At 37.3% G+C, this 25815-nt stretch overlaps 1 protein-coding gene across 1 annotated transcript in view; it reads left to right on the forward strand.

Annotated features, from left to right (window-relative positions):
• Nucleotides 1-6761: 6761 nt before the first annotated feature.
• celf3b (cugbp, Elav-like family member 3b) overlaps nt 6762-25815 on the forward strand; it is a 61260-nt gene continuing 42206 nt past the window's right edge. Inside the window, exons 1-3 of the mRNA XM_073847137.1 lie at nt 6762-7042; nt 8422-8670; nt 11715-11797. Coding sequence (XP_073703238.1) covers nt 8526-8670; nt 11715-11797 — 228 coding nt within the window. The 5' untranslated portion in view covers nt 6762-7042; nt 8422-8525. The remainder of the gene's footprint in view (nt 7043-8421; nt 8671-11714; nt 11798-25815) is intronic.

The following is a 25815-nucleotide window of genomic DNA, read 5'->3' on the forward strand; positions in this document are numbered from 1 at the left end:
GTCCACTGTCTCTTTTCAATTATCAGAAATGTTCTCATTTATCTCCTGATTTCATATGAAGCTTTTACTTGATGTGACCTACTGTTAGGTTATTGTTAGGGAATTAAAAAAACAGAGTACAAATGGATAAAACTACTAAATTTAGTAAGCATACCATGATTGACAACATGTGTTTTGATAACTAGCAGCAGACATTTTGTAAAATGCAATTTTCATGAAAATTACCACAGGTGTTACCATCCTTATGGATAAATGAATGTAAAAAAAAAAAAAAAAAAAAAAAAAAAAAACATTAGGCTGTCATTAATGCGTATTCATAAAGTCAAAAGATAATCTAATAATGTGTTCTAAGTTTAAAAGTTAAAATAAGAAATACATTTTTGCCATACCAAAAGTGGACGTTTCTGTAGAATTACCCTTTTATTACATTAAGGTGAATATAATTGCACAAAAAATAAAGAATATTTCTAGCATCATTTATTTGCAAATGACATTTGAAATGCAGTGGCAATTACATCAAATATTTTTGTGACCACTGTATGTGGAAATATTAATACAACTTTAATGTTATATAATACAATTATGATGATATAATGTAAAAGTGATGTTATTATCGAATGTTATTATCACTTACTGAGCGCAAGACAAAACATTTCGAGTGTATTTCTATCCACTTTACTATCTGATTGCAATGCATCAATCTAACCAGCAGAGGGCAGTGTGCTGGTGCCGCGCTGCTCGTTCACGTGAGAATCACTGTCTGAGATGATGCAGGCTGTGTGCCCGCACATAATGTGTGACCTCAGAAGAGAAGAGGAGGGGGCCCGGATCTGGATCTGGGGCCACTAGAGGCAGATGGTGACCTTTTCACAGTAAATCAGTCTGAAACCTGTCACATCTCACCAGGCGCATTTGGGTCACGAGACTCAGAGTGAGAACGCAAGGGTTAAAATGTCCCACCGTTTTGGCCGAAACAGCAATATGATCCACTAATTGTCAAAAATAGTCACATTTGTTATTGATAATAAACGGAATAGACTATTTTTATGCCATATGTGACCCTGGACCACAAAACCAGTCTTAAGTCGCTGGGGTATGTTTGTAGCAATAGCCAAAAATACATTGTATGGGTCAAAATTTTAGATTTTTCTTTTATGCCAAAAATCATTAAGAAATTAAGTAAAGTTCATGTTCCATGAAGATTTTTTGTAAAATTCCTTCTGTAAACATATTAAAACGTAATTTTTGATTTGTAATATGCATTGTTAAGAACCTAATTTGTACAACTTTAAAGGTGATTTTCTCAGTCTTTTTGATTTTTTTGCATCCTCAGATTTCTGATTTCAAATAGATGTATCTCAGTCAAATATTGTCCTATCCTAACAAACCATACATCAATAGAAAGCTTATTTATTGAGCTCTCATATGATGTATAAATCTCAGTTTTGTCAAATTTAACCTTATGACTGGTTTTGTGGTCCAGGGTCACATATATGGTTTATTAGCTTTTTTCGTAGGCTGTCAAATAACATAACGTTCTAAATCAGAATTAAATTTGTATCTATAGTTGCGTGTTTATCTGTTTTACAAAGGCTTTTTCAACCATCCATCGATCTTCTAACATTAAATTGCAATATGATGAGCTGCCTGTATACATAAGCTAATGACGCGTGATAATCTAGGACTGACAGCAGTTGTAAAGCGCGCACTCGTGTGGAGCGTTCAGCACCATGGTCAGAGCTCAAGGCGAGAACAATAGGAGCTTCAGGGAGCGTCAACAAATAACTCGGTTTCATCCAAAACACAAACTAACACCTACACTATCACCATTGTGCAAGATTAAAAGGATAATTCATCCAAAATGAGAATTCAGGTCATCCACCTCTTTTCTTGAGTAGAGCAGTAAAGAAGATATTTATCTTAAACTGTGGTCTGTGGTGATTCACAAAATGCAAGTCAACAGCTGCTGGCATTTTAAGAGTAAACAAAGCATATACAAGTAAGACGATATTAATACCTACAGCTCCTGACAATATTTTGAGATCTCATAAAGCAAAATGATCAGTCTGTGCAAAAAAACTGAACAACACTATTTACAACCTTATTACATGTAATCCAGAGCCTTAGACCAGGGGTGCCCAACCCTGTTCCTGGAGATCTACCTTCCTGCAGAGTTTAGTTCCAACCCTGATCAAACACACCTGTCTGTAATTTTCAAGTGCTCCTTCAGATCCAAATTATTTTGTTCAGGTGCGTTTGATCAGGGTTGGAACTAAACTCTGCAGGAAGGTAGATCTCCAGGAACAGGGCTGAGCACCCCTGCCTTAGACAAACAGGGAGTCTTTTCTGCAAACAGCTTCTATTGGACCTTCTGTTTCAATGAACTGGTTCAAATAACTGATTTACTTTGTTTGTTTAAAGCTATAGTTCACCCAAAAATAAAAATTTGATATTTATCTGCTAACCCCAGGGCATCCAAGATGTAGGTGACTTTGTATCTTCAGTAGAACACAAACAAGGATTTTTAACTCAAACCATTGCAGTCTGTCAGTCATATAATGGCAGTCAATAGGACCCACAAAAAAACATACACAGACCGAACAAATCAAATTAAACCCTGCGGCTCGTGATGATACACTGAGGTCTTAAGACACCAAACAATTGGTCTGTGCAAGTGAATGAACAGTATTTATATAATTTATAAAATTTTACTTCACGTGACAAAGAGCAAGCAACCTAACTTCAATCAATCAGGCTCAAAAGTTGGGAGTTGGTGAAAAGTCAACACTCCCAGATGAGTTTGAGAGTTTTTTGACTGTCAAAGCTGTGAAGCCCATTGACTGCCATTATATGACTGACAGACCGTAACATTTTAAGTTAAAGATCTTTATTTGTGTTCTACTGAAGAAACAAGTCACATACATCATGGATGCCCTGGGGATTTACTCATGCGCACATCAGTGGCTCATTGATCTTTGGTCCAAGTCAAACTGTTTCCTCAGTTCAGTGACTGTTGGAGGAACTGGAGCACTGAATCAGTTCATTTATCATAGGATCAGATACACCGCTATTTTGGTTCATTTCGAGTCACAGCATTTGTCAGATGTTGGAAAGTGAGTTTTAGGTAAATCATACTTGTAAATCATACTTGTAGATCTGTGCTGCCTGAGCCACAAAATGTTTCAAATGGTTCAGTCCAATTTGGCTACCTGGTTAAAAAATCACTCTGAGACTCATCAATCTGAGGCTCTGGATTACAGTGAATAATGAGGTGAATAATATCCAGTTTGTTCCACAGAATTATTGCTTAGCTTCATAAGACTGCATTATAGCTTCAAAAGGCATGTATATGAATATTTTCTTGACTATATGCATTTTCAAAAAAGTTTAAATTTTTAAATATATATTTTAACTTCTTATTCTAACATAAAAGGTCTTTTAAGTTGTGTTTTGGGACATTATGCTTTGGCACAGTATCTGTAAAACTAACTAAAACCGAAAGCACAATATGGCTTAATCCCTTCATCAAGAAGTTTTCGCTGCATGTTTCAGAGCGTCCCCATACACTCCGTTCAGGCGATTGGCTCCTGATCCGATGTTTTCCGCACCTCAGAACAGATCAGTTCACAGTGAATGAATGCAGTGAACTCATTTGTTGCATGTGCTGTGAGTTTAGCATGAGTTTGGGAATGCAACGGCCACCAGTTATGCTTTATTTTTGTGGCAAATGATTACTACATTTCACTAGATTAGTAATGAGATGCATTGTTGTAAGCCCGTTCTCAATGAAGCTGGAGTTTTCCTTCAAATTAAAAGCTCTACTGCCATTTCTGTCAAAATCAAAGCTTTAGGGTGTGTTCACACTTGTCGTGTTTGGTTCGATTAAAACAAACTCTGGTGCAATTGCTCTGTTAGCGCAGACTCTGGTGACTTCGAAACAAACCAAAAACTGGAATGTATGACAAGATGTGACATTTTGCAACATGTTTTTTCGAAGGAAACAAGTGGCGTATCCAAAACAAAACGAGCAGAGGGCAAATGTGGAGCAACAAGGAGGTAAAGTACCTTTAATGAGCTCTTTGTGAGTTTGCAGGTGGTGCAAATAAAATCATACATGCAATAAGCATGCTTAGCTCAGAAGATGGCATTAGGTGTATTCGACTTAAAGCAGCACTTTTCATTTAGTTTGGACTGTTCAGTGAGTTCCATCACAAAATATTTGTCATTCAACCTGACCAATCAGGTTGTGAGCGTATCACCATGCCTTTAGGTTCGGTATCTTTAGTTTCACTGTCAAAAATGCCAGTGTGAACGATAAGCAGCCAAGAACCACATGTATCATTTTAGTTTTTGGTCTGGACAAAATGAACCAGACGAACCGAACTACAAGTGTGAACACACTCTAAAAGTGCAGTATGAATTGCTGACAGCTAGTGGTTTAAATGGGCAGAGCTGGGTACAATTTCTAATCAGTTACTGATTACAAATTCCAAAAAAATGTAGTCATAACCTAAACCAATACATTACACATTTTTGGTAATATAATGAGATGTTATAATTACTTTTGACCTAGCTCATTCATCACATTGATTTAAACAGGATAATCTTCTACCTTAATGATTTAAAAACACAAAGAGTGAGAAAATATATTCCTTTCATTGTAATTAACAACATGAACAAAGTATTTAACAATATATTACATCAAGATTTCGCAAACTGGGGTTTGTAAAGGAGCTGCAGGGGGTTTGTGAGTTTAATGAAAGGCCAAAAAGTAATTAATTCATAAAATGTCAAATTAAAATAAATAGTTTAAAACAAAAATCAAAATAATCCACTTATTAAAAAGAAGAAATAATTTGTTTACCTGCAAGATTTTTATTTTTATTTTTTTATCTCAGAGGTACTTAAGGGAGTCATTGATTATTATTTCACTTTTTAAACTTTAGTTAGTGTGTAATGTTGCTGTTTGAAAATAAAAAAATGTCTGCAAAGTTACAGTGCATATTCATTTCAATGCAAAGGGAGATTTAAAGTAAATATATTAGGTAAAAGAGGTTTGGGACTTTGTGCAAATAAGAAATCATGAGAATTTGTGCATTTTAATTAATACCTTTTAATAATACATGTTAATGCATGGTTAAATAAGCTACTGAGTGATAAATCAAATAAAAATGAACTTTCATCAATAGTTGATGCAATTCTGAAACTCTTCTTAAACTTCTGTAAATCCATTGATCAAATGCTGTGTCACCACCTGAATAATGACTAGTGTCTGTGTGATTGTCCACGAAACTGGATGTTCTGAGTGTATATAAGCAGTTAGAAAGGAACATTTTAAAGATAAAGAGGAATTTGAAAGAATCAATAAATGTTGAATAATTTATTGCTATTGCATGAATAATATGCAATCATGTAATCAATAAAAAAGTAACTGTAGACTGATTACGAGTATTTTAAAATGTAACTTACTCTAATTACAAGTACTTCATTTTCGGAATCTGATTAGGTAATCCAAATTAGTTACTACCCAGCTCTGTGATTGGGTAACGTTACTGCAGTCCAAATTCAAAATATCTCTTTAAAGTGTAGAAATAATGAAAGAAGTGTAATTTTTATTTTTGAGTGAACTGTCTCTTTAAGGGATTTACATTTCCTCAAAACATAAAAAAGGGAAAAATAAGTATTTTATATGCACTGTTGGGGAAAGTTACTTTTGAAAGTCATGCATTACAATATTGAGTTACTCCCTAAAAACGTAACTAATTACGTTACTTAGGTACTTTTTATGGAAAGTCATGCGTAACGTTACTTTGCGTTACTTTTGCGTTATGTTTTTAATATAAAAAGTTCTATTTTTGTCAAATGTAAAAGCCTTTTCACACCAAAAGCCTCAGGCTTAGAGAAAAGTAAATTGACGTCTGTACAGTAGACCACAGAAGAAAAAATGTCAACTCTTCAGTAATAAAAAAAGGAAAACAAATGTTAGATTTTCTTGAGAAATTTTTGCTTATTAGTATGGATGAATTGGATCATCGAAGGTCGGCAGCAAAGACATTGGTTAATAAAATGGGATTAAATAGGATATTTGTATTATTTAACATATTTAATTATTGCAGCTTTGCGTTGAATTTCAGTGTTTTTATTCATTTTGAGGAATACTGAATCTGTTTTTTTAGTGAGTGAGATGAATTAATGCATGTTCACATTTATTCTAGAACTAAAGTAACATCTTACTCAACAATTTCTCTCAACATGGGGACAGGAGAGCTTTTAATCAATAAATGGAGGAAAAGTAACTGGTGTTATCTTATTTGAAAAAGTAACTCACATATTTTGTTGTCAGTTAAAAAGTAAAGCGTTACTTAGCTAGTTACTTGAAAAAAAGTAATATTATAATAATTTATATATAATAATAATAATAATAATAAAATTAATATATATATATATATATATATATATATATATATATATATAGCCTACTATGTCACAGAATATTCAAACAATATTTCAGTAAAGCTTCAAAGTATTCAGAGTGTGCTACTGTAAATGTAGGTCGAAGATTTAACTATAACAACACCTGCAGTGATAATAGTATTCATTGAAATGTTAGTCTGTGTTGTTTTACCAGAGCTGTAAGTTGCAGACGCTCCCTGCCCGTTACATCACGATCTTGACAAGCGCTCGTGAGAGGGAGACACCGGCGTGACGTCACACCGAGAGCAGCATTAATTGGAAACAAGAACAAACACGTAGTAAACCGCGCTGAATGAGATAAGCGCAGAAACACATGCGTTGTGACAGAATATTTCAAGTGCATTATTTTATAGCTTAAAACACAAATTATATCCATAGCAAGACATTATAACAAAGAAATTTGGATAAAACTGTGATTTTACGAGAGAGGTTTAACAAAATAGTGTGTGAGAGACAGTGAGTGACAGCGAGCGCGAGCTGAAGGAGGGAACAGTCACGCGTGCATCTCTGAAGACGTAACACGGATCTGTAGTCATCCGAAGAAGACTGCGATAATAAACACCTCTAGGTACGCTCTTTTCACTGTTTATCTGTGTGTATGTTCCTCTCGTGTGAACGAGGACCGTTATCCGTTAACGGAGAGGGACAAAGAGCTCCAGAGCCTCCGCCGCCTAAACAAAGGATGCGCTCGTACTCTATTTGCTCTTGTGTTTATTTATATTCATCTGCCATCATTCTGGAAATCATAACCGCCTTTGTTCTATTGAACGTGTACAGATGCCATTTAGTAGCTGTTTATGCTTTGTATGATTGCTGTAATTACTGGCAAACGTAAGAGCTTTTGTTTTATTGTTTTTCGTTATTGTTCAGAATTCAGAGCTATAATGTATAATTTGTGTTTTTTGGTTTATTTATTTATTAGTGGAATATTCATTTGACGTCCAGTGTGCTTATGTTTCAATACAGAAAGATCAATAATGATAGATGCAACCTAATTGGTTTCATTTTTAGTCAGATATATATGGTTCATAAGTCACAACAATGAGGTTATTGCAAATGGTTGGATTTTAGGAGGTAAAAACTTAACATATAGTATATGTGACCTATATTTGTAGCAATAGCCAAAAATACATTGTATAGGTCAGAATTAAAGTTTTTTTCTTTTATGCCACAAATCAGGATATTAGATACAAGATACAATCAGATACAATCTTTGATTATTACATGCATTGCTAAGAACAACTGATTTTCTCAATATTTTGATTATTTTGCACCCTCAGATTCAAATCTGGCAAACATTGTCCTGTCCTAACCATATATCAATGAAACATGATTATGATTGGTTTTGTGGTCCAGGGTCACATATTTACTCACTTTTTACAGTATTAGTATTGGTAACCTTTTAGAATATGTTAACTAATTACAATAATAAGCATAAACTAACGATGAACATTTTGGAATCTTGGTTCATTTTTACATATCCGTATGTGACCCTGGACCACAAAACCAGTCATAAGTGTGCATTTGTCTGAGTAAATAAGCTTTCCATTGATATATTGTTTGTTAAAATAGGACAATGTTTGTCTGAGATACAACTATTTGAAAACCTGCAATCTGAGGGTGCAAAAAAATCTAAATATTGAGAAAATCGCCTTAAAAGTTGTCCAAATGAAGTTCTTAGCAATGCATATTACTAATCAAAAATCAAGTTTTTATATATTTATCATCATTTATCATCTTCATGGAACATGATCTTTACTTAATATGTAAAGTGGAAAAAATAGTGTTTTTATAAATGAGCATTAACTAAGATAATGCATTAATAATGACATAGAATAACACTTCACAATAAGGTTTTATATGACACAGAAATCTCCAAAATGATGGTTGAATTGTAGAACCAGTCATCCGTTCATTCATTGTTTTGATCACACCCCGCCTCCGCAGGCACCATCCACACCTCCATCCTCTCTCCCCCGCTCACTCTCCGCACATTCATCTCGCGTCCTGACCCAGCCAGAGCCTCTGACTTTCTCCACATCATCGACCCAATGAAGGAGTCCGACGCCATCAAACTCTTCATCGGGCAGATCCCGCGCAATCTGGAGGAGAAGGACCTCAAGCCCATCTTTGAGCAGTTCGGCAAGATCTACGAGCTGACTGTGATCAAGGACAAGTACACGGGCGTGCACAAAGGTAAGGAGACGCATGAGTTTACGCTTCAGGAGGGGACGGGGCTGAGCCTTTCCCAGTCACGACTCGCACGTGTAGTGTGCATTTAAATAAACAGTGTGATTTAACCCTTTCCTCACAGTGGTGTTCATATGCATGCTCATGCTACACACTGAACGTGATTCATTTCAGATCGTTTGTGTTTGCAATGAAATCAGCCACAAACAGGCACGCAGTGCATTTTTTTGTGTGCGTGTATGAGTGATGTTTTTGTCATGGGCTGGGCGGCTGTGATGTAGAGGATGGTAGCAGGAGCAGCGCACGCCTGCAAGAGCTTCAAGCGTGACGGTGCACAGCACGAGTTCTGTGTTACTATAAAAAGGATGCTAAACTGTATATACCAGGAAAGCTCTCTCTCCATCTCTGTTGTCGTCTTCATGAACTTCGTTTGCTTTCTGAGCCCTGTGGTTGAGTATTAGGTATCCACTTTGCGGTGTAACCCTGTTCTGGGTGTTTGCTTACACTTGTGTCATCCCAGGGCTGAATGAACCCTGTTCAGGGGCTTGACCGGGATTTAATCAAGTGGATTTGTCAGTGGTTTAAAGTCACCGAGGTGATGAAAGAAGAAAGACCTTAAGGGAATAGTTCACTCATGCATTAAATATATGTTAGCATTTACTCACTCTGAAAATCCATATGAATTTCCTTTGTGGAATACAAAAGTACATTCTTGAAGAAAATTGCCTATTTAGAAGAAAACATGCAGCCCACAATGTTTTCCGATTAAGGCCAGTCGAGATCCAAGAAGTGGTCGTCATCATGACTCATGCACTATAGTCCTCTGAAGTCATTTGATGAGTAAGTGATTACTCTCTGAAAATCTTCACTGTGGCTTTTAAATAACATGCACTGGAATTACTAAATTTACTGGCATTGATGGTTTCATGAAGAACCTTGAAAATCCATGCAGAAAAGGTTCTTTAGATTGTTTTAATGTTCTTCAAAGTCTTTTAAGAACTGTTCACTGAAAGGTTCTTTGGGGAACCAAAAATGGTTCTTCTTATAACATGACTGCGAAAAAACCCTTTTGGAACATTAGTTTGATGGGTTTTATGTTAACAGTGCTGGGTAGATTACTTGTTACAGTTACAGTTTGTAACATTATAGTTTGTAACATAATATGTTGAAATACACCTATGCAATGCATTCTGACTCCTTTTGAATTACTTTTAGGTTGCTTTTGAGCCTAAATATATTCCATTCTTTGTTGTCAATATCATGAAGTGTATTAAAGGATTCATTAATTACATTCATTAATTGTTCCAAACCCTGTAAGACCTTCGTTCATCTTCGTAACGCAAATTAAGATTTTTTTTAATAAAATCCAAGAGCTATCTTAACCTGCTTAGACAGAAATATAACCATAGATATATATACATAGATACCCCATTGGACCGCTCCAAGCACGTAGATGCATCCGCCATTTTGGAAAGATCAACATCATTTGCCATATTATAGGTTCTCAGAGCAATAGCAGTAAAGGACTGTGGCATTTTGAATATTCAGTGATTACTGTGTTGAATGACTTCAAGTCAATATGGCGGACGGCTTACGTATAATGGCCCATAGAAACAGTCGCTAATGAGGCATCTATGTATACACATCTATGAATATAACTACCATGTTCAAGGCCCAGAAAGGTAGGACATTGATAAAATAGCCCATGTGACATTAGTGGTTAAATCATCATTTTATAAAGTTACGAGTTTACTTTTTGTGCATAGAAAACAAAAATAACAACTTTATTCAACAATTTTGTAGAATAGCATTAATAGGGTCCTATGAAATCCATTTTATTTTGTCCAAACTTATGTTTTATTTTTTCAAAATTCAATTTTTTCAATTTTAATGGTTTAAAGTAAACCATTAAATTTAAATGGCTTCAAATTTAATTCATCCCAAAGCATGTCTAATTAATTGAAATGGTCAATCATCTTTTTTAAAATGTTAAACAGTAATTTATTAAAAGTTTAACAAAAAATACATTTTTAAGGCCCTGTCAAATAAGTTTTATTTTTTCTCAAATTAGTTTTTTGTTTTCCATTAATTGTTCTGGATACCATTTGAATGTTTTTATTAAATATTAATAATCAAAAGCATCTCTAACTAATTAATTTTATAACATTTTTCTGCTAAATAAATTCTGTTAAATAATTTTTCTGCTAAATATTCCTTTAAAGATTATGTATTATTAGTCGTATAAATTAAATTAAATAATATTTCTGTCACAATTTCTTCAAGTTAAACCAAACTTTTATTTTGACGGGTTGCTGTGAAGACCTTCAGGTTTCTATTTGTATATTAAATAATAGTTTTACTCCAAAGAAACGCTAAAATGCTTACGGTCTTACAGGTTTGAAACAACATGAGCGTAAGTAATGAATGACAGAATTTTTATTTGGTGATCTAACTAAACAATAATTTGAAATATTAACAAACACAGTAATAGTATATCAGTAATACTAAAATAAAAATGGCTCAAACACACTCGTACCATTCTGTAGAGGCATTTGTTGTGTTACTTTGTGGTTTGCATGTGCTTTTACATGTAGAGTTTCCAATCACAAAAATGAAGGCATAAGCTAATGCCTGATTTCTTTGTAGCTTTGTAGCTTTGTGTGTGTGTGTGTGTGTGTGTGTGTGTGTGTGTGTGTGTGTGTGTGTGTGTGTGTGTGTGTGTGTGTGTGTGTTAGAGAGAGACTTCAAGGGTGAGATATCCCAGAGGCCTCACTGGGAAAATGTAATGAGTGTGAAATTACATTTCTGTCATTTATCATGTGTAATCATGCTGCATACATTCTATAAGAAGTACAGACAATTTTTGAATTTAAATTGATTTCAATTTAAAATGTAGGTCATTACTTATAATACATTAATATAATTAATAATAATATTTGAATGTGATTGGTGATGATAATATTTTTGCACTCATGAAAATTGTGTTTTTACACAAATTAAAAAAAAATATGTCTGTCTATGAATACTAACAGTGTGTCTTTTTGTCTTAGGATGTGCCTTTCTGACGTATTGTGCACGGGAGTCAGCCGTTAAAGCGCAAAGTGCTCTTCATGAACAGAAAACCCTGCCAGGGGTGAGTCCTTTCTGTGTGTGTGTGTGGAGGGCATGACGGGGGTCTCACATCATTTTAGCCCCTTTCATGTCCTGCCATCTCTCTGTGTGTATATGTGTGTGTGTGTGTGTGTGTGTGTGTGTGTGTGTGTGTGTGTGTCCAGTCTCAACTCAAAGAGAGTGTGTCCATCTGGATTATTCCACTGGTGTATGCATCCGCAGAGATTTTTTGGATTATTCTCCACACCTTTTCAAGCTGCAGGCTCTCTATAATGTGGCATTAAAATGTAAACGCGGTGCAGAGCTGAACTCAAGAGCGGCTGTTTGTCACAGAGCAGGACTGGAGAGTGATGACAGTGAGATGGAGGGTCGGTGGGGTGCAAATGCAGTAATTAATCCTATTACCAGCATGACACCAGGCTGACCTTTTCACTGAAGATCACTCTGACAATCTTCTCTCTATCCCACCACTCTGCCTCCTTCTGCTTCTCAAAACACTCTTTGGATAGACAGTTAAACCCTTCCTTCTTTTCCTTCTCTTCTGATATGTTGCAAGCTCTGTCTCTGTCTTCTATTTGTCCTTTTTACTTTTGTATTTACATATTTTTGTCACCCCTTTGTCCAGAGTTGGGGAAAGTTAATTTTAAAAGTAATGCATTATAATATTGAGTTACTCCCTGAAAAAGTAACTAATTACATTACTTAGTTACTTTTATGAAAAGTAATGCATTACGTTACTTTGAGAAATCTTGGCAGGGCTTGCTTGTTTGTTTTTAGTATAAAAAGTTCTATTTTTGGCAAATGTAAAAGCCTTTTTAGGAAAATTTAAAAGATAAAAAAGGAAAGCCTTTTCACACCAAAAGCCTCAGGCTTAGAGAAAAGTAAATGGACGTCTGTACAGTAGACCGCAGAAAACAAAAAGTCAACCCTTCAGCAATAAAAAAGGAAAACAAATGTTTGATTATCTTGAGTAATTTTTGCTTATTAGTATGGATGAATTGGATCATCGAAGGTCGGCAGCAAAGACATCGGTTAATAAAATTAGATTAAATACATGAAGGATATTTGTAATATTTAACATATTTAATTATTGCAGGTTTTTATTCATTTTGAGGAATACTGTGTCTGTTTTTTAGTGAGTGAGATTATTTTTTTGCATGTTCACATTTATTCTAGAACTAAAGTAACGTCTTACTCACAATTTCTCTCAACATGGGGACAGGAGAGGTTTTAACCAATAAATGAGGGGGAAAAGTAACGGGCGTTACGTATTTGAAAAACTAACTCAGATATTTTCTTTTCAATTAAAAAGCAATGCGTTACATTACTAGTTACTTGGAAAAAATAATATTATTATGTAACTTGCATTTCTTGTAATGCGTTACCCCCAACACTGATTGTCTGATCGTTTATCAGATGCTATATTGGAATACAGGCGATCCCTGCAGTAATAGTCTTAGTGGTCGACAGATGGCCCTTTCTGTGCATCACTGAAGCACAAACACTGGTTTAATTTGGTGAGAGGAAGACAACAAGACAATGGGCAATAACTGAGGGCAGCCAAAGACAGACATTATACTGCTTGCAGCTTTTCCTTTCATCCATTATCTCTCTTTCTGTGCTCCTTCATTCCACACATCTTCTGAGAAAATGTTGAAGCATCATGTTAGTGAAGAGTGTGTTTGTGTTTATGTGTGTTGGGGCCTCACTGTCCTTTGGGAAGTGCTATTATGAGCAGTTCACTCCGTAATGGTTCAGTGGTGTGTGTGTGTGTGTGTGTGTGTGTGTGTGTGTTTTCTTCTCAACAGGACATTTGTGGGATGTTTAGTAGTTGATTTTGGTTAGCAGTACTGATGATAACAACAGCTCTCTCTGGGTGCACTTCTGATGTTATGTTCATCAGTGCTACATTACATGCTCTTTGTGTAGTTTTAGGAGAAAAGGCTTGTTCACACCAAGAGTGATAACTATAAAGATAACTAGATGATCCACACCAACAGACATTTACTATTACAATTGCTATATAGTCCACATCAATAAATTATAACATTGTTTATTATAAGCGCACTGTGGTTCTGTCATAAATGCTTGACCTCTTTAACTTTTTGGTTGATATGATTGGCTATCAATGTTTTTATCATTCACCAGTTAAAAAAAAATGCTCTGAAAGTGATTCATTATTACAAATGTGACCCTGGGCCACAAAACCAGTCATAAGGGTTGACATTTATGAATAAATTTAAAAAATAAATTTATGGGGGCAGCCGTGGCCTAATGGTTAGAGAGTTGGACTTGTAACCCAAAGGTTGCAGGTTCGAGTCTCAGGTCCGGCAGGGATTGTAGGTGGGGGGTGTGAATAACCAGCACTCTCTTCACCCTCAATACCACGACTACCACTTCCTTTCCTAAATAAGGGTTTTAGGATGAGCAATATTTGGTCAATCTGGAATCTGAGGGTGCAAAAAAATCTAAATATTGAGAAAATCGCCTTTAAAGTTGTCCAAATGAATTTCTTAGCAATGCATATTACTGATCAAAAGTTATATATAAAAAAATCAAAATCAAAAATTAAGTTTTGATATATTTACTGTAGGAAATTTGCAAAATATCGTCATGGATCTTAATTAATATCCTAATGATTTTCGGCAAGAAAAAAAAAAGAAAAATCAATATTTTTGACCCATACAGTGTATTTTTGGCTATTGTTACAAATATACCCATGCTACTTAAGACTAGTTTTGTGGTCCAGGGTCACAAATGCATAGTTAGGGGTTAAAGCGGTCACAGGTCAGCGATCTCCATGTAAAACTGATCGTGCAGACCAAACCGTAAGTCTTAGAGACTTGAAAAGTTGAGGGGTGGTAGTACTCACACTGCCAACAACGTCACCAAAGTTTGCCCCAATTGGCCTAATGGGGGCGCTACAGTGATCAAAAGTATTAAATTGCTCATTTCTCCTAAACCGTCAGTCAAAGACTCAAGTGTCTTATGTCGTTGGAATCCTTGGCTCATGTCGGACAAAATGCATGCCTCATATTCGATCGTGAGCCTGGCGAAATTTTCGGGGTATTTTGGATTTTTTGCAAAACCTACTTTTGCAAACTAGGTCCTAGTTTTTTTTTTTTTTTTGCTTGTTCGGAACCAAACCAGTGCAGAAATATTAAAATTAAAATTTTGACTCACTGTTGCAAAAGGATGCCAAAATGTTTGAAAGGGGCAGGGCCACTTTTAGTAAAATGCCTGAAACTCCTGAACAGAATGAGATATATCCACAAAAGTAAGAACACTTATGTATAAGCTCAATTTATATACATTTTAACCTCAAATGCTCATCTTGTCTCGTCTCTGTGTAGTCAGTATAATCCGGGTCAATGTAGTTAAGGTATGTCCCATCTCGTTGATGGGAGTTTTTCGACATACCCTAACTGTATTGACCCGGATCACACAGACTGCGAATGCGCTGCACAAAGACGAGACAAGACGAGCATTTGAGGTTAAAATGTATATAAATTGTCATTTTGTTTTGAAAATAACTGATCGTTTCACCAGATAAGACGTTTCTTCCTCGGCTGGGATAGTTTAGAGTCTTTTGAAGCTGCATTTAAACTGCATTTTGGAAGTTCAAACTTCAGGGCACCATCCATATCCATTATATAGAGAGAAATCCTGAAATGTTTTCCTTAAAAAAACATAATTTCTTTACGACTGAGGGAAAAAAAAAGACATGAACATCCTCGATGACAAGGGTGTGAGTACATTATCTGTAAATTGTTGTTATGAAAGTGTACTAATCCTTTAAATGTCTTATGATATAATGATATATTTATTGTATGTCATTGGTGTGAACAGGCCTCAACAGTTACAAATCAGCATCTATTTCCGGTAAATTAGGAAAGGTAGAATGTTTCTGCATGAATTATGGTACCTATTTAACTATACCGTAGTTTGGCTGTATTTTTATTTTTTTGTTAGAATATAGTCTATAGAACTGATAACCAGTTGCCTATAAGAACAATAGAATTATATGGAAGGACCCCATTGGGATAGATAAGTAAGTGTGTGTGTGTGTGTGTGTGTGTGTGTGTGTGTGTGTGTGTGTGTGTGTGGTGGAGCATGTTTATGTTTTTATGAAGGCATATATCACTTGCTAATTACACTTGGAGGGGGCGGGTGGAGGGAGTAGTAAGGACATAAATCACAAACACATTATTCTAAATGTAATTAGTGGCCATTAAGCACACTGTGCTTTTCATCTGAATCTGAACACACCCCCACACACTGCTTTTAGAAAACAACTTGTATGCACTACCCAGCCCTAAAATTAATTTACATTTAAATTATGTAGTTATTTTCATGGCGTATACTACTTCCCTCCTAAAGTATCTCAGGCGGTGTCTCTTGGAGTAGAGAGATGAGGAGGCTCATATCGGCTCTGGCAGTGGCCGTTCTGGGACATATACTGTCTGATAATGGACTGTAATGGATTGTGGGTAGTGAGGGGGTGGAGCAGAGGCTGTGCTGTAACAGTACACAGAAACAGTGACATGAATCCAATGGCAGCAGCTGCTGAAGTCCAGAGCACAGCCAAGAGGATTCTAGAGGTCAAACAAGAGTCACGCAGCAGAGTTTAGGATGGGTGTGAAGTGAATTCTGATTGAGCACTGAGTAGCATTGAGATATATACAGTAAAGTAGCACAAACTAGAATTTGGAATAAAAAGACAGATAAATAGTCATCAATCTAGCCTGTTTAGTGAGCCTTTTAGTGAAGTTAGAAAAAAATGAGTGCACAAGATGCAATCAAAAGCTTTGACATGGTGCTTTCATGCCACAAGATGCTGACAAAGGCAGTGTTGGGGTTATCGCATTACAAGTAGCGCAAGTTATGTAATAATATTACTTTTTCTAAGTAACTATTAACGTAACGCATTACTTTTTCATTGACAAGAAAATATCTGAGTTACTTTTTCAAATAAGTAACGCCAGTTACTTTTTCCTCTCATTTATTGATTAAAAGCTCTGCTGTCCTCATGTTGACAGAAATTGTGAGTAATATGTTACTTTAGTTCTAGAATAGAATTCATCTCACTCACTATAAAAACAGATACAGTATTACTTAAAATGAATAAAAACAGTGAATTCAATGCAAACCAGCAATAATTAAATATGTTAAATAATACAAATGTACTTTATCCATTTAATCCCATTTTATTAACCAATGTTTTTGGTGCCGACCTTTGATTTTCCAATTAATCCATACTAATAAGCAAAAATTACTCATGTTAATCTAACATTTGTTTTCCTTTTTTTTTTTTTGCTGCTAGAGAGTTTTTAGCAGTAAAAACTTTTTTCTTTTTTCTTCTGCGGTCTACTGTACAGACATGAATTTACTTATCTCTAAGCCTGAGGCTTTTGGTGTGAAAAGGCTTTTACATTTGGCAAAAATAGAACTTTTTATACAAAAAAAAACAAGCAAGCCCTGCCCAGATTTCAAAAGTAGCACAAAAGTAATGCATTACTTTCCATAAAAAGTAACTAAGTAACGTAATTAGTTAGTTTTTTAAAGATTAACTCAATATTGTAATGCATTACTTTTAAAAGTAACTTTCCCCAACAGTGAACAAAGGCGTCCACTTAGAGTAGATTTAAGTGCAAAAGCACGTGAAAAAAAACGAGCCGCTCGGATTTCGCTTCCCCCATGACGTAGAAAGGGGATCTTATTATAATATTTCCAGCCTTTAATATGCAAGATTCCACCACTTTGTGTAAAGTATGCTAACTGTTCTGTCTTCGGCTGCACAGATGAGCACAGAACACTATATAGAGTCCCAGCCTTAGAGGAGACAAGAGAGCAGTGGATTTATTGATTTATTTACTGTATATTACGCTGCTGCCACACAGATCTAATATAAACATGTGTGCATTATTTCTTTCCCAGCTTCCCAGTGCTTTACCCTCACAGACATAAGCAACAGTTTTTGTAACTTGTGTGTTTTTAACACAAAGTGTGTGTATTTGACACACTTTTTAGTACTCACTTGCTATGTGACAGCCGCTTTCTGTGTTGTACACTCAGAAAACCCTGTATCAGAAGTTTAAACTAATATTGTTTAAAACGCATGATTTCAGCATGCTAGACATGATAATTAAAACCAAACAGATGTCTTTTATCAGAGTATCAGAGGTACGAGTTATAAAGGCACAGCCCAGTTCTGGAAAGGGGGGCAGGGAGCAGAAGTTCATTTGCATTTAAAGAAACATGCACGAAAACTAAGTAGTATTTGGGGTGAAACTAATTCATCTTTTAATATGTCATACACTGATTTTTGTTGTAAATATGCCTGACAAGATTGTTACAGTGAATGACATTTTAGTGGGTGTCTTCTGTAAATTAAGGGAAAATGTGTCATATTTATTTTGTGCTCAGAAAAACAAAATCCAAAATGCAATTGAATTAAACAGAAAACTTTTTAACATTTTTTGGGGAAAACAACAACAATTTAAAGCAGTATTACACTTCCTGTTTTTATGCTTAAACCCTTTTTCGTCTTTGACCCACATACAACTGCTCAAAAATTTGGGGTCAGTATGATTTTTTCCTCCTAATAATTTAATACTATTATTCAGCAAGGACTTAAATTGGTCAAAAGCGAGAGTAAAGGCATTTCTAATGTTACAAAAGATTTCTATATCAAATAAATGATTTTCTATTGAATTTTCTCATCTGTGAATCCTGAAAAATAAAATGTATCACTGTTTCTACAAAAATATTGATTTTCAACACTGATGAATACACCCACTTGCTAAGTTTGATCATTTGCTAAGATTACACATTTTGAAACCTCCATGAATATCCAAAGCCAAGCTGCAATCGCATTTATGTTTAAGGGGAGACACTGCAGGCAAAAACGCTGTTTTTAGTGCACCTGTCAAGATTGAGATTTTGGGCTTTTTGGTGTTTCATAAAGTGTTTTTTCAGACTAGTGGAAAAAAACACAGTTAAGTGTTTCTTTTATAGCACTTTATCTATTTGTGTCAATAGATTTCAATTACAATGCATATTTTTAAAGGCCATTTTCTCAAAATGAGTTTTTTCTCCTACACTGAGCCATAAATCTCCACTTCAGTAGCACTTACACGCACCAAACTTAACATTTTTATTCCTGTCTATATCCTGAAGGTTTTTACAGAGGGATTTGTTCATATATAATTAGCTTGATTTTATACAGCATTTTATTCCCCCAAAAATGGTAATAAATGCATGGTTTTCTGTATGTTAAAAGTTTTTCTTCTGAATTATGGCAAAATGAGATACCCAAAATCCCCTCCGTAAAAACATTTGACTCTAATATGTAAAAAAATTAAACAAGAATTTTGAAACAGACTTCATCCAGTGTTTTGATTTTTGCACTAGAAATGTATGCAAATTAGCGCATATTTAATTAAATAACTGCTCATTTGCATACTTAAACCAAAAATTTTAGAAAACCTGTAATACGAAAAATGTTTGCAATTATCAGTGTAATTAATCAACTGGATAAGAAAGGTGATAATTATTAGTTATTTTTTTGTACCCTATTCACCTGCAGCGCCTTAAGATCTCTCTTTTTTCTATTTCCTAATTGCTAATCTCTTTCCTCCCTTCTCTGGTCATCATCTGAAGGAAAAGGGGGTTGTGGCGGTAAATAGAGTTGATTTGAATGAGCTCAGAAAGAGAATAAAGAGATGAATAGGGCTGTGGGAGGATGGGAAATAAACCTTTTCCATAATGAGAGAAATACAGCTGTCAGTCTATACTGAGGCATCTGACAGGGTTAAACCGGTGTGACCCACAGTGTTTGTGAGCATTTCCTCTTCTGTATCTCATCTTCTAGGAAATCTGCTGCATTTGTTAGCAAGGATCTGAACAACAGCGGCTCTTTTAGGAGTGAGTGTCTGGATATGTAGTCATTCTAATACATAAACATCATCATTGTGTCATGAATAAGTGATGCTGTCAGAGGGAGACACTGAAGGCAAAAACACTGTTTTTTCATGCACCTGTGAAGTTTGAGATTTTGGGCATTTTGTTTTTCATAAAGTGTTTTTTTTTTTAGACTAGTGGAATAAAAACACCCAAAATACACTGTTAAGTATTTCTTTTATGGCACTTTATCTATTTGTGTCAATAGATTTCAATTACAATACATATTTTTAAAGGCTGTTTTCTCAAAATGAGTTTTTTTTTCTCCTATAAATCTCCACTTCAGCAGCACTTACACGCACCAAACTTTACATTTTCATTCCTGTCTATATCTTGAAGGTTTTTCCAGAGGGATTTGTTCATATATAATTAGCTTGATTTTATACAACATTTTATTCCCCTAAAAACTATATAGTTTTCTGCCTAAACTGCCTTCTGTTCTAAGTTTTTTCTAAATCATGGAGTGACAAAATGAGATACCCGATATCCCCTCTGTAAAAACATTTGAAAATTTGAAACTGACTTCATCCAGTGTTTAGATTTTTGTACTAGAAATGTATGCAAATTAGTGCATATTTCATTAAATTATGCTTTGTTTGCATACTTAAACCTAACATTTTAGAAAACTTAATACAAAAAATTTTTGCAATTATCAACTGAGTAAGTAAGGTGATAACTAATAGTTCATTTATTTTTAACCTACTGTACCTGCAGTGTCTCGCCTTGATGCTGCTTGTTGAGGATCATACAGTATCAGATCATGAGGTTTGTTAAGGAAAGCTGTGCTGTTATTAGTTATTTTAGGTTACTGTTTATTTTTTAAAGCGTATCTATAGACCAAAATGTCACAGTGACACAGACAGTGCGATGCATTTTCATATTAGTATTCCTAACACACACACACACACACACACACACACACATAACCATCAGGAGGAGGAGATCATTGCTAAGATAGGAGATGGAAGGTTGCTAGGGAACATGGATGATGCAACAAGTGAATGTGGAATGGAAATGTTTGGGAGAGAAAGAAACACCCAATGATTGTTTGTTCGTGTTTTATATTGTAATCCAGCATGAAAACAAATGATCAAACTAGTGTCACATGCACAGAGTGAGGAGGTTTGCTCTGATGACTATATGTTGGCTGGGGATGGAGAGTGAAAAAATGCAATTTGTTGAATAATCCTTAGATTTAATACTTCATAATCCATGAAAAATCCTTTCAGAATGACTGCCGGGTCGAGATTTACAGCGCGTGTGCATCTTGCTGTGTGTTTTGTAAACTGTATAGGAGAAGTGTGTGTGAGAGAGAGAGAGAGCGAGTGCATGAAAATCTATTTATGTGTGAGAGAGACTTAATATAAACCCTACAGATGTGTTTAAATGCAAGCTTCATCTAGCGGGATTATGGGGAGATGCCTGAGGATGCTGCTGCGTGTGCGTGTAGATATGCTTTATTAAATAATCATTTAATATTTCACCTAGAAGAGAGTGTGTTGTGGCAGCTTTTTTACAGTGCATCTTATTATTTATTTATTGCTCAAGGACATAAACTGAAGAATTAGCCTTCCACCAATACATTTTAGGCAAGGGAAAAATCAAGCTCACTATTACTAGTGTTAGTCATGTGATCAAAGCTCTAGCACTGAAATATTAAAGGTCAGAGCAGCTTTACTTCATTAGGTGATCAGAGCTCTATAATTTTAGTATTATAGACTGGTATAGTTTTTGTTAATACATTTTAATTTTATATTTTCATTTTGATTTGAGTTAACTTTTAGCGAAAAACATGCAAAATGCTTAATATTATTATGAAAACAAAATGTAAATGATCAAAATGACTTGTTTTTACAAATAACTTGTGGAAGAAAATAAGAACATTCAAAAAGTTTTTTAATTTTATGTAATTTATCTACTTTTTACAGTGTGAGGGACATGCCATAATCACATTCGTACATCTAATCAAAGATAATGCTATGAAATGAGAAAAACATATTTCAAGAGACTTATCATTGTACTTGTATGTGTTTAAAAGTTTGATCATTTATATAAAACTAGGGATGCACCTGTCACAAGGAGGAGTCAGAGACGTGCGGATCCATTTGCAAGGCTTTATTAGAATAGTCGACAGGCAGGAGTAAACGCCAGAAAACAGGAACAACGTAGGTAATCCGGGAAACAGTTCAATACTCAATCAGTGGTCGCAATGGCAGGCAGCAGGAATCAACAACGGGGTACACAGTCCAGAGTCATACACAGGTAATCCAATACAGAGAAACACGCTTAGAATAATGACCATTGGAACAATTAGACTTCGCAAGGTGGCTGTGTGTGAGAGTGGCTTAAATGCAGTCAGTAAATGTGAAACAGGTGTTTGCAGCAATCAGATCAGTGGGAAATGAGGAACAGATGTGTGCAGTGATTGGTGCAGTGGCTTATGGGGATTGTAGTCCATGAAGTGTGGTGCAAGAGTTCATGATGACAGGGAAGACCAGATACGTTACATAGCCCCTCCGCAAGGAGCGGCTTCCAGACGCTCTAACCACCTTAACCATCTTGAGGGTGGTGGAGCGGAGGCGGAACAGGGGGAGGGATGGAGGGCCAGGTCCATGTAGTGGTACTGGAACCACGAAATGAGGCGGAGCCGACGGAGGGAGAAGCCATGGAGGAGGAAGGGTTGGCTCCTGCATGGGGCCGACCGACGGAGGTAGAGCCGGTGGAGCCCGAGGCGGAACCGGAGAGTCGATGGTCCTGGGCGACACAGAGGATCCGGAGGGCCAAGGCGGAACCCAAGGCTCTGGCGACCCCGGCGGAGATGGAGGTCCGGAGGTACGCAGCGGAGCCGGAGTGACAGAGGATCGAGGCTGTGCCCACGGGAGGGAGGAGGTCCACAGAGCCGGCAGGACGGAGTGACGAGGCGCAGCCGGAGGAGTAGAGTCCAGAGGCGAAGGTGGGGTGACGACTGACCGGGGCGGAGCCGGAGAGACGATGGAGCCCGGAGGAGCTGTTGGGCCGACGGCCGACAACGGAGACGAGGGAGCACAGAGCCGGGGTGGAGCCGCAGGGTCGGAGGACCGAGGTGGAGTCCAGGACTCTGAGACTGGAGGTGATGGTGAGGGGTCCTTCAGTCTGGACACCGATGGCGACTGGCAGTCCCACGGCAAGTCCTCTGCCACGAAGGTGGGATGGGGGTGAGTAGAGGGACTATCAGGAGACAGAGGTGGCAGGACTGGAGCAGCAGGGAGGGTGGGTGGGAACAGTCCATGCTTGAGCTCCGTGACCAGAACCGGGCAGACAGGAATCTCAGGACGACTGGATGTAACCAGCGGAGTCTCTGGAAAGCTGGGCGGAACCAGCGGAGGCTCTGGAATGCAGGGCTGAACCAGCGGATTGTCTGGAAGGTTGGGCGGAACCAGCGGAGTCTCTGGAAGGCGGGGCTGAACCAGCGGAGTCTCTGGAAGGCTGGGCGGAACCAGCGGAGTCTCTGGAAGGCAGGGCTGAACCAGCGGAGTCTCTGGAAGGCTGGGCGGAACCAGCGGAGTCTCTGGAAGGCTGGGCGGAACCAGCGGAGTCTCTGGAAGGCTTGGCAGAACCAGCGGAGTCTCTGGAAGACTGGGCGGAACCAGCGGAGTCTCTGGAAGGCAGGGCTGAACCAGCGGAGTGGAGCGGAGCTCTTGTGAAGCGGGCTCTGGACGACGCTCTTGTGAAGCGGGCTCTGGACGACGCTCTTGAGGAGCGGGCTCTGGAGAACTGGACGACCCCAGCGGAGATTCAGGAGGGCTGGGCGTCTCCAGCGGAGACTCTGGAAGAGCAGGCTCTGAGCGAGCGGTCACTGGAGGGCGCTCTGGCGGCGCAGTCACTGGAGGGCGCTCTGGCGGCGCAGTCACTGGAGGGCGCTCTGGCGGCGCAGTCACTGGAGGGCGCTCTGGCGGCGCAGTCACTGGAGGGCTGGTTGGGAGACCAGCTGCTCGAGCCGACAGCAGCGGTGGGTCCTCCACGCTAGAAATTAACCTTTGCCACCCCGTGGTAAAGTGTGGCTGCTGTGGTTCTGGATTAGCAGACCTCTTGTGCTGTGGCTCTTTTAAAACATCCACAGGTAACTTAGAGCCACATAGCAGCGACGCATACTGCATATAGTCCTCCACAGAACATTTAAATCCTCCTCCTGGCAACATAGACTTAGTTGGCTCATTAAGTCCCCGGCGGAATAAGTCCTTAAGGTAAGCTTCATCACGAAATGGTAACTTAAGTGACAACTCACAGAATCTGTGGACATATTCCTTAATGGGGAGATTACCTTGTCGGAGGAGCAGAAGTTGGTCGACTGGGTCCATGATGATGCTGGGGGTGAAACAAAAGCCGCTGGATCCTGGTTTGGCGAAGTCTTCTGTCACAAGGAGGAGTCAGAGACGTGCGGATCCATTTGCAAGGCTTTATTAGAATAGTCGACAGGCAGGAGTAAACGCCAGAAAACAGGAACAACGTAGGTAATCCGGGAAACAGTTCAATACTCAATCAGTGGTCGCAATGGCAGGCAGCAGGAATCAACAACGGGGTACACAGTCCAGAGTCATACACAGGTAATCCAATACAGAGAAACACGCTTAGAATAATGACCATTGGAACAATTAGACTTCGCAAGGTGGCTGTGTGTGAGAGTGGCTTAAATGCAGTCAGTAAATGTGAAACAGGTGTTTGCAGCAATCAGATCAGTGGGAAATGAGGAACAGATGTGTGCAGTGATTGGTGCAGTGGCTTATGGGGATTGTAGTCCATGAAGTGTGGTGCAAGAGTTCATGATGACAGGGAAGACCAGATACGTTACAGCACCAAAATGAAAATTCTTGGCCGAAGCCGAACAAAATTAAACACTGGACCGAATGCCAATTACCGAACAAGGTTTTTCATGTTTTTTCCCCATGTATTTTGCCAATTTTTTCACCGTTGCATAAATGAAATAGCCAATATTTGCTTTTTACAATTTTGTCTTTCACTGTATTTTTACTGTTTTTGTTTTTTAAAATGTGTATATGGTTTAATTAGTTTTATTTTTTCATCTTAGGTTATTTACTTATTTATTATTTCATTTTTATATATATATATTTTATTTCACGTAATGCTTCTTTTATTTTTTGTAAATAAAAACCCTGGATTGGATGCACTGCTTTCGACTGTTGGGCCAATAAAAAAACACATATATATATAGACACATATTGCGTTATCAACCACCTAAAATACATTAGTAACTGGGTCAAAATCACTTTAAAGTGCCTTTGAGACTTAACAACCCCCCTCCCCCTCCGAAAGAATTTGTAGTATTAAGTTGACCATAAGCTAATAGAAATGCATGTTGTTCAAGCTCCAGCACTTTTTATAAATTAACTACAAGCAGACAAAATATGCACAAACAACAAAATATGTCAACCCTGTCATAGACAAATTCAAAGTAGTATAAATATATTTTCATTACATAGTGATATAAAATCACGTCATTGTTCGGTATAATTTATTCGGCCTTTTCACTGTTTTTGCTATTTTCGGCCAAATAATTTCAGCTGCCGAACATTCGGTGCATCCCTAATTAAAACCTCAGAATTTAATTCTTTTGCATTATGGTCACTTTTAGTGATATCAACTAGGGTTGGGCGATGTCGACCAATTTGGCATCGTACGATGTCTAATGTGAAACATCGCGATGGACGATGGCATCGTCTGCGGGGGGCGGGGGTGAGGGATGGTTGTTGTTAAATAATTTATTCATAACGAATTAATTAATTGTAGCCTACCATGTCCACGAGTGCTTAATTTGAGCCGGATACTGTTCTGGAAAATGTCCGATTTTGGATTTTTGCGTTCCGGTATTTGTTTTTAAAGATCCGGAATTAACAAGTGCATTAGATCATGACAGTGCGTGCGTGCAGATGAGACAAGATCAAGCGCGGGTTTATATAAATGCATTTGGAGGATGTGTGTTGGTCCTTAACATATTTTCGACCAGTCAGCTTTTTTAAGTTCAATAACGCTCTCATTGTTTGCTTACTGCTTAACACACTCTCTCCAAACGCATTTAATGAG

Source organism: Garra rufa, chromosome 9 (assembly GCF_049309525.1).
Source record: "Garra rufa chromosome 9, GarRuf1.0, whole genome shotgun sequence".
Taxonomy (NCBI): domain Eukaryota; kingdom Metazoa; phylum Chordata; class Actinopteri; order Cypriniformes; family Cyprinidae; genus Garra; species Garra rufa.